Here is an 18,140-nt window from a genome sequence, read left to right as displayed (position 1 = left end):
AGCTTTAATTTCCCTTTCTGAAATAGTTGAGATGATAATACTTCAAGCAGAGAAAAAGGAAAAACAAAAAAAGGAATTAAAATGTTTGCTTTCGTTTTTCCAAGTCTTCACGTCAGTAGGAAACCTAACGAGGAAGCATTCATCTTCCAGAGAGAGGTCATGTAACGCAGACCTAACAGTTTTAAGTGGTAACGCTGCGTTTCTTTCTCTTCACCCAGCACAAGTGTGGCTACAGCTACTCACAGTCCTGCCCGTCCAGCCCGTCACCTCATGAAACCTTGAATGTGTGATTCTCTTCACGCAGCATGAAAGGTGTGCTCCCTTTAGGGCTGCTGCTCTGCAAACCAGAAAGTCTAGCGTTAGGGCTGCCGAGGTAGGATCAGCGACGCTGACCACGAGCAACCACCTTGACTGCTCAAATGTGTTCAAAACACGCCGACGGGAAAACTTATGCTTCTGGGCATTATTGTTGGTCTTCTTATAGCTGGCAAGGACTCCGCCTGTGTGTGTGCTGTCTGCACGCTGGCAGATGTGCCAACGCGTGCTGACACCCGCTTTGGACCAGCTGTGCTCTGCTGGGTGACGGGGCCGTGTATGGACCCAGCGCTGCCGGTCACAGCCTGCTGCCGCGCAGTGCAGCGGGACAGGGCACGGCTGGGGTGGCGCTGGTGCTGAGCTGAAGGATCCCAGCCCCAAAAACAGCACCACGCCCCTTAGAGCCGGTGCTAGCTGATGGTACGTGCGAGGAGTAAGTGAGCTGCGGTGAGCTCCCAGCCAAGACACGCCGGACCAGGACGGCTGTAGTTCTGCGCCTCGCTTGCCGATTCCCCTGTGAGAGCTTTAGTTCAGCCCTGGACCTAACTAGTGTGGGCACATGCAACTCTCCCTAGTCTCGAATCACCCAGGTGATGTGTCATTCAAGAACCAGGCATGTTTCTGTTCTACACCAACACAGTGGAAGAGGAGAGGAGGGTACTCCTGTCACTGAGCTTCCCACTGCCATTTTTCACAGACACTGAATGAAAAAAGACATTAGGAACCAGGTTGTTGCCTATTAACCCCACAACAGACACAATTTATCCTAAAGACAGACTGACACTTCCCTTGCCCAAATCTTTGTATTTTCTGCTGAATGATGATTCTACAGGGAGAGGCTCTTTCTACTGAAATATTCTTTCCATCTGGATTCTATTGAGGTATAAGGTGCAACACAAGGCCACTTCTGAACATCCTGTGAAACAATCACTTTATTGCAAAAAGAATATCATAAGGTAGAAAACTTACATTTCACATAGTTAAACTCTTGAAAGAAATGTACAAATGATTTTTAATTTGTAGAAGGAACAGCATAAGCTACAAACTGAGGGCAAGACTGGCCAACTGTTTGAGGGGTGCTCAGCTTGTAAAATGCGAGTGAAAAGTCCTTCAGTATTCATATTATCCTGAGTATTGTTTCAGTTCAAGGACCACACAATGTGAAATGCTTCATTACTTTTACCTAGTATATTGTACACCTGTAGGGGTTTTTTGTTTACTTGAGGTTTCTGTTATTTAGGCTGTAAAGGATAAGCATCTTGTAAACAATGAGGTTGGATTATGGGGTTAATAGATGACAGTATTCTGACCTTCCTCCCCAGCAGGCTGTTAAAAACCACAGATAAGGGACTAGGTTCTGATAGGCAGAGATCTCATAGCTTCAAAGCTTTGGGAAATTAATAATCTTTTCAATTTAGAACTGTTTCAAAGCAACTTGAATAGAGAGAAGACACTCCATGGAGCCATCATTTGCTTTGAGCTTTGTATGCCATTTGCTTATGTAATTTTGATGTGTTCACTTCCAAATCACAGAGTACTTACTCCTGATTATTGCATTTATAATGTTATGAATGAGGAGGGAGATGCTTTCTTACACTCCAAGTGCTGTGTAAGCACAGGGTTTATTTCACCTGTTTCCACATCTCAACTTGTTTGATCATCCCTGCGAATTTTCTCCACAGCACTTTCAAAATCTGACGCCTTCAGATGTCAACAAAGTGCTGGGAAAAATCCTATTATCAAATGGCAAGACTGCATATGACCATAAAAAGTCAAAGTGTTTCCATTAAAAGCAGCAGCCTCAATCTCCCTTACACTTTCACAGCAAAGAAGCTTTGCGTTTAGAAACACATGCCATCAGCTCTGATAAAGTTCAATGTAATTTTCTAAAATGAAGTACAAAGGAAAAGCTTAATTCCACCGTTTCATTTAATTTTAACATTAAATTCTGTGTTTAGGTAAATGGGATTCGTTATTTTAATCACCATTAAACCATAATTTCCAGAGCCCTGAAAAGGTGGAGAGAAGAAAGTATTATCAAGGGACATTTTCACATATGTTTGTCTCAAAATACAAACTTTAGATGGTAAGCATGGTCACAATACAAATTGTGGCTCTGCCATTGCCTCACTAAATGAGTTCCAAAGTCCCGATGTCTCTCTCTCAACATCCTCATCTGCAAAATTGTAATAATATTTCCTTAGTTCAGAGAAGTGCTGTAAAGATTATTTAGTAAAATGTTCGCTCAGGGTTCAGAAAATACTAAGCATTAGGTATTATAAGTTATGTACTAATTTATCTTAAGATGCAGTAAAGCCTGAATGAAACGTTTTGTAGGAAATCCTCACTGTGCACTTCTGCAGTTAATTCTGGATAAGATTATCTACATAAGAGCATTGTATAATAAAAGAATCACTCACAGCATAGCATCTTCTTTTTAAACTATTACTTGTTAGCTCTGCTAAATATGACACTGATTACTAAGAAATACAGCTGCATGTCAAGTAGTAGACCCTATACTTAGAAAAAAAATTTAGAAGATTTGTAACAATTATTTATTGCTATTTCTTGCTTTCCAAACTTTGGTTGAGAAAACTTGTGCAGAACTCTCCCTGCAGTTAAGGACCATGATATAAACAGGTGACAGAAATTGATAGAGGAAATTATTCTTTCCTACAGCTTCAGCTCAGCAAACACTGAGCAGGGGACCATGCCCTTCCTCATTAAGACAGCATTTAAGTGTGTGATTAACCTGCAGAATGTGCTCCATTGCTAAAAGCACTTGGATAAATGCTGTCTTGGAAAATGACCATAAATAGACATAATTTGTCAGCGTTCCTTAGACATGTTATTTGGATTCATGTAACACCTCAACCAGACCACACAGATTTCTGTGTCTGTTAGCTAGTGGTCACTGACCTCATGCCACTGACTACTCTAATGGTCCACCCCCTGCGCTACATGATTATTTTACAATATATGCCAAAGTATCTGAAAAGCAGCCCCTTCCTTCCCAAACCCACATGAGATGTGGTTGATTAGGAGTCATCCACAGTTTTCAGTGATCTTGTGTAAATGCTTTTCTTCATGCTGTCCAGAAAGTGCACATGCTGTCTTGTGAGAGATTCCTGATTTCATAGATATTGAATACCCCATAACTTCTGATTTGCAGCATGAAGCTCTTTCTTGGCGAAAGCAGTTAGTCCTTAGGTGCTTTGTGAAGAAGTCTGGGCATCATATTTCCGAAAACTGTGGTTACGGAAAGATTCCCTGTAATGAAACGGATCCATAAATGAAGTTGGCAAATGGAAAAGAAACCAAGAAATACCTGCCTTGTGAAAAGGAGAAACTGACAAATCATCAGCTGAAACATGTTATGTGTTGGCAGGTCAGAGGCATATTCCTTCATCTGCTCACGCCCCACATCGGACACAGCGGCTTTGTGGAGGAGTGTATATTCGTAAGAAAAGAGCATAAATTAAGACTCTTCTGTCTCAGTCATGGGACTAAACCGGATTATGTTATCTGGGAGTGAAAGGGTCATTCTTACTTCATGCTGGCTAACACCACCTAGTGCCATGTGCTCAAACACATACCTGTTCTACCTCCTCCATGGCTTCGAATGTTGAAGAAATGACAAGATGTTTCCAGTATTTTTTCAGTAGGGTGAGAAGGAAGTCTTCTAAGTGCTCTACCCCACAAATGAGCAGCTTGAGAAACACAGTTAATGCTACATTCAGCTCCACTGGAAGTCAGCAGACTTTAATCAAGTACATTATGGTGTGTTTTAGCTGCCAGTAAAACTGCCTTTCTTCCTTGCAAAAATGGCTTATTTTTGTATAGCTACAACAGATAACTTTGTACCTTGTACTAGGGACTTTCACTACAGGTTTGTACAGCTCTGGGATCTTCCTCTCAATCATGGGCCTAAGGTTCTCCTTCAGCTTCCCGTAGTTCTTTCTGAGCTCTAGCTGATATTCCCTCTGGTCAGCAGTAATAAGGCGCTTGTTTTTCTCCACTGCTTCACCACACCTAGGCAAAAGGAAAGGAAAAAAAGCCATGACATATATCAGCTACTTCTGTTCAACTCATTAGCTGTCAGGTAATCTGAATGGCCAAGGATCCAGTTCCTCTGGGGTAGGCATTCCTCTGATAACTTGTCGAGTCTGAAATGACAGTGAACTAGTAAGAACCCTTTGTCTTTCCCAAGTACACAAAAATGAGGCGATATTTTTAAGACATTAAAAATGCATGAGGGAGCTAATAAAAAACAAATTTAATGACTGCAGAATACTGAGCTACCTGCCTACTTACTGTAAACAGATGCAGTGACAATAGCAGAGAGCAGAGGCTGTATCTTCTGCATAAGACTCCTTTTTATTTAAGTCAAACGTAACCTTCAGCAATAATGCTTTGTTTTGACTAAGGAGATTAATATCTTGCTATGTGAGAATGCTTGTTAAGATTTACAAGCATATCTAAAGCAAAGGCCATATGTGTCTACCACTACCAATGTGTCTGACAGACAGAGTCAAGTGTTTTCTTATGAACAGCTTCCTATGTAAAAATGTCATTTTATTAAAAATACAATCAAGGCAATAGTGTGAAATGCTTGATTTCTGTAAAATGTGAAAAGATAAAACAAATGGAAGATCTTAATTTCGACTTAATTAGTTTGAAGTGTTAAAATTTGCTCCCATTTGGAATGCAAAGCCTACCAAAGCACTGACCATAAGGCAGACATAACAAGTCTGGACCAAGTGCCTAAAGCGTGAGATGCCTGGATTCTTGATGCTAACTTGCATAATTACTTACACAGTCGTTGTATTATTGAGATTATTGGCTTTACTGATGCAATTCAGCATTTCGATTTTGTTTTACTGACCTCATTATAAACTCTTTGAAGCACAACCTCAGCTTGTTGTGATGTCGATAAAGTTTGGGGTCTGCTGGAATTTCAGCCAGGAACACTTGCGCTACCTCTAGCGGTCCCTTATAGGAATAACACAGGAAAATGTCAAAACCACCCGCTTAGACTGAAAACAGATCACACGTTTGATTAAGCCGTTTGTTATGTTCATGAGCAGAATTATGAAAGAAAACTATGCATAGTCACCATAAAAGGATGGGGTTTTGCTCCTTCCCCTTCCCCCTTCCTCGGTTTTTCCTTTGGCAAGCAGAGGCTTTGCCCATGATATTTTATTCTCTCCTGTTTTTATTTCTCCTCCAACCCCACAAAAAAGGGAACAGACAATTCTACTCAGCAGAGAAGAGCTCGAATAGCTCTACTGCCAAATCTGGTTACATGAGAGAAACACAGCTCCTATGTGTGGCATTACAAGACCCCAAAGGGGTTAAATAAGCCCAGTGCAGAAAAGAACCACTCTTTCCAAAGCTTACAACAATGTGTTACTTCAGACTAGAGGATTTGGTTGATGAAGAATCTGGAGAAACTGAGACTATTTCAGCTTTCAGAAAAGAAACCAAGCTCTGTGAAACAGTGGATAATACCAGGTTCTTTTATGTCTTCATTCTTCCATTTAAATTTTTTAATTGCCATTTTTTTTTAGCAGGCATACTTATGTTATAATTATTGCATCTCAACTTTCTTTTGGGGGACTCAGGTATTGACTTCATGTATTTTCTGTGAAACTGTGAGTTTGTGGTGGTCCCACAGCAGAACTGTTATTATCATTCCCATTCCTCAAGGATATACCTGGAGTTAACAAAACAGCTGAGATAGATAGCTAGTGTGATAGAAATGGAAAATCCCTGGATGCATTCACAAGGTTTCTGTGAGTTTCTGTACCTACAGCCAAGACAACAGTTCCATGACCACTTTCACCAAAAGCATACCTAATGAACAGTATACAATGACTAAATAGCAAGGGACGAAGTTTAAAGGCACATTGTGACTAAGGTGCCTGACTAGATGTACTTCTTCCAGCACAGGAGATAATAGCAAAAAAGAAAACACAACGAGAAAAGTATGCAAAAGTTCTTCATCTGGCTTATTTGGATCCCTTACCTGATTTACAGTGGCTCCAACTGAGCCCTGCAGAACCATCTGGAGCATTTTGGCATCTGGCGGTTCTTGGTTAGTGGCTGCAGTTAGTTCCTGTGTTTTTTTTTGCATATCTTCAATAGCAACTTCAATCGGGGTTAAAACAAACTAATGAAAACAGAAGAAAAGATACTTTGTAACCTGAATCATGCATGCAATTGACCTGTTCTAAATCTGGTAACACCAATATCATTCTCCCAGAAACAGTAGTTGTGAAACACAGGAAGGCTGGTCAATCTAAATGTCATCTTTGTAGATGTTGCAGCTGATCCAAAGCTCTTTGACATCTTACCATTTGCAAGAATAAGATGTGGATCTGACTCTCTGTTTGTATAAATTCATTGTTATTCTAAGTTACTTCATGTCTGAAAAGCTTCCTTGTCTCTAAACCAGCTCCAAGCCCAATTTAGTTCTTTGACTGCATTTTATCAGCTAGAAGTACAGCTATAAATAGAGCTACACACATCATCCTACACGGCATTACAACTGGAAGAATATATACTCGCTATCCTCTCTTCTCTATAGTAAGTATCCATCTTGCATTTGTTTACACATTCTATGCCATTTCTATTTATAGGAGTAACATGTCTGAGAAATTCAGCCTTCTTTTTTTTCTGCCAAGCATAGGATTTGAAAATATTCTTATCCAGAGAGTCCTTCAGCCCAAGAGAAATTAGATCTATCCTCAAAACCCAATTACCTCTTCTTTTTGGATGACATTGATTCTAGTTTTGATGTAGGGGAAAGCATGCATTGTGGTTAAGATGGTGTTCCTCTTGTATTGCTCACTAAGCTCTCCTCTGGGGCGCCCATCCATGGTGAAGGGCGTAGTGTACATGAACCGACAGAGGTTGAAGTTCTTCTCAAAATAGGTTACCCTGTCTTTCATCTCATACTCATCAAAATACGGCTCCACAAAAGTAATTTGTATATATGCCTGAGAAAAGAGGGAAAAACCATTACAGAACTTTTAAACCCAAGAAGTGTAAAAGGAACAGCATATGTGAAATATCCCATAGTTCACATTGGCTAAGCATGGTCTGGAGGAGCACAGAGCTGAAAATCTTTTGGGACTCCTTCTCTTCTTCAGAGCTGACAAAACTTGCCTGTAGGGAGGGCAGAGCTTAACCCTGGGGATCAGGGCCAGAGCAGGGACCAGAGATCAGAACTTCTAGTAATTTCCAAGCTCTCTGACAAGCTACCAAACTAAGCCTTCCACAGAGGCCTTAAGGACATCCCTGAACACAGAGATATAGCCAAGTTGTGGTTTGGTTTTTTTTTTTTTTTGCCTTAAAGTTTGACCATAAAAGTTTTAAGTGGATACCCCTTTCTTCCTTTCTCTTGTGTGACAAGCACTCAACACTCTCAGTAGTACTTTCCTTACCTTATTGGGATCCAGCTTTCTTTTGTCTACCGGAGCAGAGTCCTTAATCACTTCCACAGCATCATCCCCAAAACACTGGCCATAAAATCCCTGGAAAGGAAACAGAATTATCCTGGAGTGGTTTTAGTCCTTAATATAATGTTAATGATCTATATGCCTCTAGGAGAAAGGAGCAACCATGATGATTTCTGGACTCTGTACAGTCAGTATACTGCTTCATGAACCACGGCTGGACAGGGTAAGGCATCTTCCAACAAAGATCAGTGTGACTTGCTCACAAAAAAGCAGAACTCAAGGTAAAGCAATCAGAAGGGAACATTGCAGTTCTATGAAAAACCTGAAAAAATACTAAAGCAAGTATCTGCCATGCTCAAATCAAATCATTCAATGTATTACAGGCCTACCCATAAGAGACACAGCCTCAAGAGAATGGATCACTTTCATCATTATGCTATAAATAGGGCTACAATGGAAAGGATATAAACAAAGGAAAAAATATATGGTACAAATCTGTTTGTTACTGGTTTTTATATAGCAATAATAGTATTAGAATTGTGTGGGTTCATCAGAAAGTATAACATAATATTGGAGATCATATTAACACAATGTTTTTTACTTTACCTCTAATCTGTGAGAAATCTCAGGAAGTTTGGTAATTGCAGGCTCCTTATAAACAAATTCCTGTTCATCCAAGTCCCCAAATTTGGATCCATAGAAACCAACACGGAAGTAAGTTCCAAACATTCGCTTTTGGCCCTAATTGATAAAAAGAAAGAGGAAATTTACAATTACTTATCTTTTTATGTCAACATTGCAGTATTTGGATGCCTTTTTTTTCCCAGCTGATGTATAAGAAACCCAATAATCCTACATTTTCCCTATTCCAGAGCCAGTTCAATGTATCATCAGTGCTAATGGATTAGAAGCACATATTCATGAAGGAAAGCGTACAAACGAAAGAGACATTTGACTGAAAACTAACTTAAAATTTAGGCTAATCATGAAGTGACTTTTGCAGAACAAAATAACTTGTTAGTTTTTAATTCCATGGATAAACATTAACAAAATCAGAATTTTGCAATGAAATTTGATAAGAATTTGAAACTGACTAGACTCAGCAATAAGAATTTTCTGGAGAAAGAGAAGGAAAGGGGCAGAATGTGTGCTGAGAATTTAGCAAGGCTTTTGTATTTCTTCTGTTTTATAACTGAAAACACGAGTTAATTGACAATAAAGTTATTTTTCTTAAATAGATGTGGCCAGGTGGAATCATGCATGTTATTATGCTACGTTTGACCTGTTCAACTCTTTTTCTGTAACTCTAAACTAGTTTTATATTTGTTTCTGCTTTTTCCTACAGAGGATAGAGCCTCTTTTCACTGTAGACTACCCTTTGTAGGTTGGCCAAAGCAGGTGGAAGCTTTTGTTAGAAAAGGGAAATGGATATATTTCACACTAACAGTTTTATTATCACCAGTCTTAAACAAACCGTGCAACCAAGAAATGTGTATTGCTAGCAATGCCTTGACTCACAAGTACCTTATTAATAATGCTGTCAAAGGCCTTCTGTAGCTTGCTGTGTGTCAAGGTAAGCTTCCTGAAGTCTCGATGTGCTTCCAGTATGGGGATGACAATTTTGTACACCTCATTCACAGTTTCATACAGTCCGCCCTTGGGAGGCAAAAAAAAAAAAAAAAAAGGAAAAAAATTAGTCTTCATGTGCTCTGAAAAGAAACTGTATCTCTATTAGTGGCCTGGTTCAAAAGGGGACTTACGGAACTTATCTTTTAATCAGTTATATTGCTTGTTTTAGCTTTCTAAAAACTGGTATTAGTAAATGGGTAGTTCTGAGCTGCAAACAACAAACTGGATCTAATATGAGTCTCTGATCTGTTGGGCTCTCAAGCCCAAAAGCCTGCGTAAAGCACATGGTTTCTACTTAGGGGCTAGAAGAGTTAGAAATGCAGATGAGCAGAAGGAAATGGATTTGTTTAGCATATGTGGTTCAGGGCAACCAGAGCTGCATCTGAGCAAAAGGAACCCAGATAATATCTTCAGAGATGCTAAATCATATATCCTCTTTAGCATTACAGCAATATGATGAGCTACTCGAGTATTAACATCAAAACTCTTTAGATGGTAAGTGTACGTAATGAGGCTGTTTTCTAAAATCTGTAGTTTAAGCAAGATCTTTTTCTTAAATGTACTATCCCATGAAACTACCAACCAAAAGACTTGGCTCATGCTTGGGACAATTGCTTTCTGCTGATCCTGTCTGTAGTCTGCACAGTATAGGTGGATAGGTGGATATATGGCTGAGCTAGGTTACCAGAAGAGCCTGGCTTAGACAACCTGGCTGAGGCAGGGCTGGGGCAGCCATAGGATGTGTCTCTGCCTTTTGTTGTTTGCAGTGGGGCAGCTCTGTGGAGCCTGGTTTAGCAGTAAGACTTCATTTCCTCATGTGCAGGAAAATAAGCTATGGAGCTGGATCAGATAGCCCTATTCCATCTCCTGGTGATGCTGGCCCTCACTCACCGTGCTGAAGAGCTCTGCTGCTTGTTCCAGCAGCCCTACCAGGCCACTTTCTGAGAAGTACCTCCCAGAACATATACCGTCTTCATCTGGAGACAAAACATCATCTGAAACGGCAGATTCCTCCAGCACATTGGATGAAATGTTCTGAAATACATCAGAGCAGAGAAATCAGTAACCTTGATCAATAGTCTATCATAAAGATCAAGGCAGAAGCAGTTTCAACGTATTTACATGATGGGAAGATGAATGCTATTACATAAGTGCAGCCAGGGGATACACAGTTAAATTCCATTTAGAAGCAAATGTAACATCATAAATCTCCACAGATGGCAGGAGTTTTGCTAGAAGAATCCTAAACTTTCTTTCTTGCCTCAGGTTTAAAAAGCAGACTCCTGTAGGTGGCAAACTGGTCCCCATCTGGTGGCTGGATTTCCATGGAGCTGCAATGAGCTCAATCTCCCATGCCACAGGGGTCACAGCAGTGTGTGTCCTGCAAGCTGCTGGCGTCTGGAGGTGGGAAATTCCAAGCTGCCCCTCCGGACCTCCTGCCACCCGCTTGAAGAATTTGAACTTTCAAGTTGTTGACTTCCCTTTTGCAAGCAAAGGATAAGTAGGACATAGACAATATTGCTCTAAAAACTGCAATAATTGAATGCTGCTTCCCATTTTCAGCCTCTGCCATATTATACCTTGATCCTGAAGAATTTACTTGGTTTCTTGTTAAAGTTACTCATCTTACTGTGTTTAAATAAGCCTCGATAAAGTTCACAGTGTCAGTCACTCTTTGAGATTCTAGACCATGAAATGTCTACAGGTCTTCAGAATCTCTTTGAATAAATGACACCGTAATACATAAAAAAAATTATAATACATAGAAATACACGTTAACGAACAGGAAAATATGAGTTAATGTAGTATGGAACTAGCATATGTAACTTTTAGTAGCAGCAGAAATCCTAAGCTTTGATTTGCTAGTAATAAAAAGGAGTTAAATTAATGTCATAGTGTCTCACTTCAGCAGAAACTGGCAATGATAGTCTGAGTGCAGGATAGATGCCAGCTGACTAGATAGCCGAGTCCTTAAAGATATCTTTATAAAATGGCAGAGACACTGAGGGCTGTTACTATTGATCACATTTCAGATAAAGAATTGGCACCACACATCACTAGCAACATGGGACTTTCCCCCTTGGGCTTTGTGGATGTATTTATTTCTCCATGGGTGAAATTTACTCCAACCATGCTGTCATCACAGTGCCCAGACTGCACATCATGTCAGCTCCACTAGAATGGTGAATGCAAAGCTCAGGACAGCATTTACATGAGATAAGAATATGTTTGAATTTCAGCCACAGGGAAAATTGCAGCATATTTTAGCATACCCATGCCACTTTTTGCCTATCAGCCTCATTGAAGATAGTGACTTCAACCAGACTTAGACTCCTTGGCACATACCTAGCACAACTAATACAGCCCATGCTGCTGCCCAATTTCTGGTTTTTCCTTTCTGTAACAGTAGCCATTAAAGACTGTTTTCACAGAATGACTGTTTTCACAGAATGGCAAAAAGTAGCCTTTGGTGGCTTTTTTTTTTTTTTTTTTTTTTTTTTTTTTTTTGTGTTTGGTAGTAAAAGGAAAAAGTGTCCAGAGGAGTGATTTATTTAGGAAAGTAACCAGTAAAGTCAGACACCAGTTATCTCTTCTTTGCCTTTAAGCCTTTAGTAACTAATGTCAGGCATGTATTTCCATGTTTTTCAGTCCATGTACTCTAATAAGAGAGAGCCTTCATCATATACTCCTGGTGCTTGCATGATCTTTTGCAATGTGGACATGCCTTACCCACCTTTTGCCTTAATCTGCCTTTCATGTTGAAGAATTTTATATGTCCTTGTATAGTAAAGGCAATACATAAATTACCATGTATATCATCAACAATTATTTTGGACCTCACAAAGCTTTTCACAGAGGTTTTCTTTAAGGAAAAGAAACACTTGTGTAAACTCAAGGGGCTTGACTGAGACAACCAGCCCTTATCATCATATTAGATATGGCTAGGGTAGCCTGCAACTTGGATTCCCAAAAGAGCACAGTTGAATTAGGCTACTGCTGAGCCCAGGTTAATTAGCCCTGTGTCACAGCAGGTACACACACGCACACATACTAAATCCTTATCTGTGGTAATATAAAGTGGTTTTAAAGTCAGTCCATATGCAATTCATACAAGTTCACCTTATCACTTGCAAAAGTGATCTAATGTAAACACGAATTAAGCTCAAAGGGAATTTCACTGAAAGTGATCCCATTGTGATTTTGAGGGATAATTTTGATTGCACAGAGGGAAGCATGTACAGTTTTGTCTGGCACAGTATACGGAAAAGTGTTTCTCTACTGACAATCGGTTTTCTGGATGCTAGCAGAGAGACTGTGTAAGACCTAGGTCAACTGGTTTAATCCTTTGCTGCCTCATTTTACTCATCTGTAAAAAGGACATAACACTTCTGCTCATCCAGAATAATCTTTTTTTTTTATACACATCATTATCACCCTCAATTCCACAACTAAATGTATATCACCAATATTAATTAATCTCACATCTGAGCTAAATGAAGAAATGGACACAGAAAGAGTCAGTCAACGGGATCTGGAACTCCAGGTAAAGCCACTACAGTCTGAGTAGTTTCTCTCTTTTAACAAGGTCATCTGAACAAGATCTTCACAGGTGCTACAAAACACAAACCTGTTTGTAAAGAAAGGGTGCTTTTCTCTTGAAAGGCTTTGTAAAAATGCAAAGTGTTATTATAGTTAATTATTATTATTGAGCAAACTGAAATTCAAAATTATGCTGTCAGATAAAGAGTTGTGTAATTGGGCTTCTGGCCATTAAGGCATTTTATTACCTCTCCTATGGAGCAACTGTTCTTTTGGCAAACGTATTTACACAAGCATTTTGATGAGAGAGACTGATTTGTTGCTTTTAAACATTTTTGCTTGCCTAGTGCCTTGAAGAATAGATTTCAGTTCTCTAAAATAACTGGAAACATATTAATTCATGGCAATCTGCATAATCTGGGAGCAATGGAAGGAGGAATCGCATTAGTCAAGTGTGTGAGATTACAAGCATTCAAGGCAGACGGGGAGCAGGAATCGGGGAAGGAATGTGGATCTCACATATATCTAGATGATGATAGTGTGTAGCAAGTGGAGAGAAAAGAAGGAAATAGAAGTGATGAGTGGAAGTTAGAACTTAGTTAAGTATATAAAACTGATAAGGGATGCAACATGGCAGAAGTATAAATCCATGGCCAGAAGTTTAGCCAGTAAAAAGAGTATATACAGCTATCTTAAGAGTAAGGGAATTTAAGAATAACGGTAGTCCATCAACTGACTGCTAAGGTGGAATTGCGAAGGCCCAACATACTAAATTCAATTCCAAATACCAAGTGGTTCAATCATGTTCATGTTTACTATTCTGAAGGGAAAAAAACCCTAGGATGAATGGTTATATCAAGGGATGATGAATGTACCAACTACTAATGTTAGTCATTTCAGAATCACCTGGGCCATAAAATGTGTTCGTCAAAGGGTATTCAGGCAGCAAATACTGAGTTGCCATATGTTTGAGAAAACTGGGGAAGATCCAGAGGAGGAAATATGCTTCGGGGACCACATTTTTTTAAAAGTAAACAAGATGAGCAGATAGTGGTAGGTTTATCAGCCTGCACCCAGGACAAAGTGGTGGAAATACTGATATAAAATGTTACTAAAGGAAAAATAAAGGTAATTAATCTGAATCAACACCAGACTATAGAAACCTGATACTTTTAAAGAGATTACAATCCCATAAAGGCAATAATGCCCAAACAGTAGATATCTATACAACACCTGAGTTGATTCTGCAAAATATTTCCACTAATTAGTTGGAATGATTCATAATCATTGCAGGAAAACCTCTGTAAATGAACAATGGTCTTGACTGGTCCTAGAGATTAATGCTAAATGAGGAATCATCAACACATGAGAATATTTTAAGGGTTCAGCCATTTGAGTTTTTAGTAATGTGTGAAGAAAAGCAGTAAAATCACTGAATTTGCACATGAAGTCAGTTCAAGTAAGGGTAACCAAAACCGTATAATCTGATAAGATATCTATAAATATCTGCATTTCAAAATATCTAACTCTAACAACAAAAAGTCATGCTTTCATCTATGTGATGTAGAAAAGAAGGGTGAAAACCAAAACCCAATAAAACTCTCTGGAAAAGATCAATGTACTACTAGTAAAGAGCTCAACAGTGCTAAAAGAACCAGGGGAGTCCCCGGAGAGATAAACTGTGAGATACTTCCCAGGCTTAAAGAACTTGTGGGACATTTTTACTTGACTTTGATGTGACTGCATATAGACTGATTGTGTCAATCATCAGTCAAAAGGGTGTTGGTTAGTAACTGGAGGACAGTCAATGGGTTGGAGAACATGCCTAAAAGAACTGAATAGCTCCAATTACCTAGATTATGAGAGTCTGAAAGATGCATCTGTCACAGTAGATAAGTAGCAGCCCTAGGAAAAGGCAAGTCATAATAGAGGGATTCTACTTACCAAACAAGAGATTACAGTATCCAACTGCTGGAAATAGAAGTTAGAGACAGCCAGATACTAAAGTACCAATTTTTATCAGTAAGCACAAATCATCAGAACAACCTATCAAGAGTGGTGATGGATACTCTGCCATTGTAACTTTTCCTCCTCATACATGCACTTCTTACTCTGCTTAACACAAGAAGGGATATGTGCACCAGAACAGGCCATCCAGGCCTAATGCTGTCAGAGCTTGGGAGCCTTTTCTTACCTGAAAGCTGACACTGCCCACTGGGAGATAGTTTCGATCTTCAAGCATGCTAAGGTACTCTGCCACCAGTGCTGCAGCATGGACCAGACACATGGCTGCTTCTGTGTAGCTCTTCCTCTTGGTGTGCTTCTCTGCCATGTTCTGCAGCCACGTCAGCCTCAAGTCAGGTGATGTCTGGTATCCTTTGGCAATTCTAACAACACAGAGTGAGAAAGGTATAAATGATCACTTATTCTCAAATGACAGAGAGAACCTTTATAATTCTCCATCTGGGTTGAATGGAAGGAGATGTGTGTGTCTTTATTCTGTATGATTCAGTAAGCATAGGGCAAAAGAAACTCTTAGGCATGAGTAGACAGGACACACAAGGGCTATGAGGAGAATAAAGCTGCTGAACTCAAGACTCTTCAGTGTTTATCAGTCCCTGACTCCTATTCCTGCCCAAATCTATGCCCATCTTCCAGTGGCTGCACTGCAACATGCTCACTCCCACAGTCTGGGACCCTTGTGACAGATCAGCTGTGCTAGAGTGGGACTGTACACAAACAGAACAGCTAGAAGGTTTGTCCACAGCTTGTCCCTAGAATATACATTTCTTGTACTAACCTCATGCACAATTACCTCAGTAACAATTCTAAATGGATTCACCTGTACATGAGATCCATGAGCATCTCTGGATCTTCCTGAAATTCCCTCATTTTCACTGTATCTGACAGGATGCTGTTCAGATTACACAGCAGCTCCTCTACCTGTAGTAATAAAAAAGTCAACATGCATTTCTCAGATGTTTACTTTTTCCCTTCTAGAAAACTAACAGCAACTGCCCCAGATGATGTTACTCTCTTCTAGTCCTTCTTACCCAAGGAAATGTCAGCATGCTGAATGGCTACAAGATATGTTTTTTTGAACTCTATTCAATGCAACAAAGACTGCTGACATAGCAACTTTTATATACACATTTTAATTATAAAAAATGAGCTTGAATCCTTTGATCTGAAAAAAACCCCCAAACCTAATGGAGTTCAGCTTTAGTTGATCTGTGATCTAAGAACAAAGCAAATGTTTTTGTAAGTCTTCAGCACAAGCTGAGTTACTGTAAGAATTTTAGCAAAGCATCTTACAGTTGTCTGAAATGTTTTTCATTATTGATGCTGTTGCCTTATGAATTGACAAAGGGAGAGAAGTTTCCATGATGCTACTTGTCTGAAAACATAATGAATCAAATTCCATCTTGGGAAATTCTTACAGGGTACAGTTTCTGCTGGGGTCTAGAAGAAAGTCATACACATAGGTAAGAGATGATTCTCCTGCAATGTGATTTCAGTGGAACTTCTTAAGAGTTTATTCTGTGAAATTTTGTCCTCCACTTCTTTCTTGCTTATTGTTGTGTTGGAAACAAACTCATGCAATAACCCCTGCATCCTTATTTTCATTGCTTTGAAAGACAAAGATCTAGGACTTGCTCCAAACACATTCTTATGTGAAAGCTCCTGATAAAAGCCATGGATGTCATAAAAGATTTGACCTGAATGGGAAATGGAGTTGCGTGCATATCTGCATCTTCCTCTGCATAGGCTAGGATGGTTCGTAAGGACCGTCGAAGGAATTCCTCATTAAACTCAGGTGATTTTCCAACCAGAGAGGCTAGAGACATCGTCACCTGCATCTTCACTCTTGCAAAGTTCTTTCAGAAGAAAAAACAAAAACATGAAAGAATGATGGCTGCACTGCACCATATATACCAGTTCACATATCTCCGTCTACTCTATAAACCAAACCCACTCTCTCCTGTCCACACTGAGCGCATTAAATTCACTGTTCACATGAGCGGCGTCTGGTGTGTCAGAGCCACTCCTGTTTTACCTGGTTAAGCCAAGGTTCCCTAATTCTGACCTGTCTGAACTTTGGGACAAGAATGTTCCTTGGAATACATACGCTTGCTTGAGACAAGGGAAAGTCAGAAGCACCTCTTTCCCCCTCTGCACAGGCCTTTGTAGATTCAGCCACCCACAGAGGAGAAGGAGAGGAAGCAGGACTGGGAAAACATTTTGGAGACAAGTCTGGGAAGCAAAAGGCCTCTGAGGGCTTCACCTGGTGATGCACTATGCCTTGATGATCATGGTGTCTCAGAGGCACAGTTTCCTCCTGCAAAGCCAACACTTTTTACATACTCAAGTCCTTCAAAGTAAAAGCTAGGAACGAAAATGATGTGCAAAATCAGATGCTATCCAAAATGCTAATGCATGTCCTCCTGTGCTAGGACATTGTGACCCTATATGCACAACACATGTATTTTGCTCCATACGTATGGTAAGAATAAGAACTTAGTCCTGAGGCTAAGGGGTCAGCAAAGAATTTCCATTAATACAAGCATACAGTAGTTCTACTGAAGTTGTAATTGCACTACAATAGAGCTAGTTTAAGTACTTCTGACAGGAGTGAAAAAAAAAAGACAAAATGAAAACTATTGCTTATGTATTGTACAGTCCTTGCTATCAGAGGCCTAATGCCATTCCACTTGAAGGTGCATTTACAGATGTTGCAGGAAAAGTCAGATTTTCCTAAATAAAATAATGAACAATAATTAAAACAACTTTCCCCTACACTTCTAGTACTTCTGGCTCAAATGTGCAAAACAGCATAACATATGACTATTTATCTACAGATGTGTTCCATTTGCTATCAGAACTTCAGTTTTGGTTCCAACTGATCACAGAAAAAAGGTGGTACAAAACATATTGCTGTTCTCAAAATCTTACACTGGTAGAGCTGAAGCTGTATCTCATGAGGAGGTAAAGAGTGGCACAGGCTTGAGTCCGTGTAATATCTATGCTGCTGCTGCAGTGATGGAGAACTCTTTGACACAGGTCAGCGCACTGTTCGACCTCCTCTTCAAACAGGAAATCTCCAAACTAAGGGAGATAGAGAAGAGAACATTAATTACTCTCATTTCTGGCAATTAAAAAATCACTAGCTTAGTGCATAAAAAGTCACAGGAT

The 18,140-nt window shown here is 39.7% G+C and overlaps 1 protein-coding gene across 2 annotated transcripts in view; it reads right to left on the bottom strand.

The window, feature by feature from the left end:
* Positions 1-1,104: 1,104 nt before the first annotated feature.
* DOCK8 (dedicator of cytokinesis 8) overlaps positions 1,105-18,140 on the bottom strand; it is a 98,865-nt gene continuing 81,829 nt past the window's right edge. For both annotated transcript variants that reach the window (XM_042804561.1, XM_032981920.2), the window contains 13 exons: positions 17,901-18,053; positions 16,667-16,825; positions 15,790-15,890; positions 15,142-15,334; positions 10,299-10,442; positions 9,303-9,434; positions 8,385-8,519; positions 7,764-7,853; positions 7,080-7,316; positions 6,344-6,487; positions 5,201-5,307; positions 4,180-4,347; positions 1,105-3,585 (listed from right to left, as the gene is read on the bottom strand). In XM_042804561.1, coding sequence (XP_042660495.1) covers positions 3,522-3,585; positions 4,180-4,347; positions 5,201-5,307; positions 6,344-6,487; positions 7,080-7,316; positions 7,764-7,853; positions 8,385-8,519; positions 9,303-9,434; positions 10,299-10,442; positions 15,142-15,334; positions 15,790-15,890; positions 16,667-16,825; positions 17,901-18,053 — 1,827 coding nt within the window. In that variant the 3' untranslated portion in view covers positions 1,105-3,521. The remainder of the gene's footprint in view (positions 3,586-4,179; positions 4,348-5,200; positions 5,308-6,343; positions 6,488-7,079; positions 7,317-7,763; positions 7,854-8,384; positions 8,520-9,302; positions 9,435-10,298; positions 10,443-15,141; positions 15,335-15,789; positions 15,891-16,666; positions 16,826-17,900; positions 18,054-18,140) is intronic.

This window comes from Tyto alba, unplaced genomic scaffold, assembly GCF_018691265.1.
Source record: "Tyto alba isolate M040663 unplaced genomic scaffold, T.alba_DEE_v4.0 Super-Scaffold_42, whole genome shotgun sequence".
Taxonomy (NCBI): Eukaryota; Metazoa; Chordata; class Aves; order Strigiformes; family Tytonidae; genus Tyto; species Tyto alba.
This window is presented reverse-complemented; position numbering and strand designations above follow the sequence as displayed.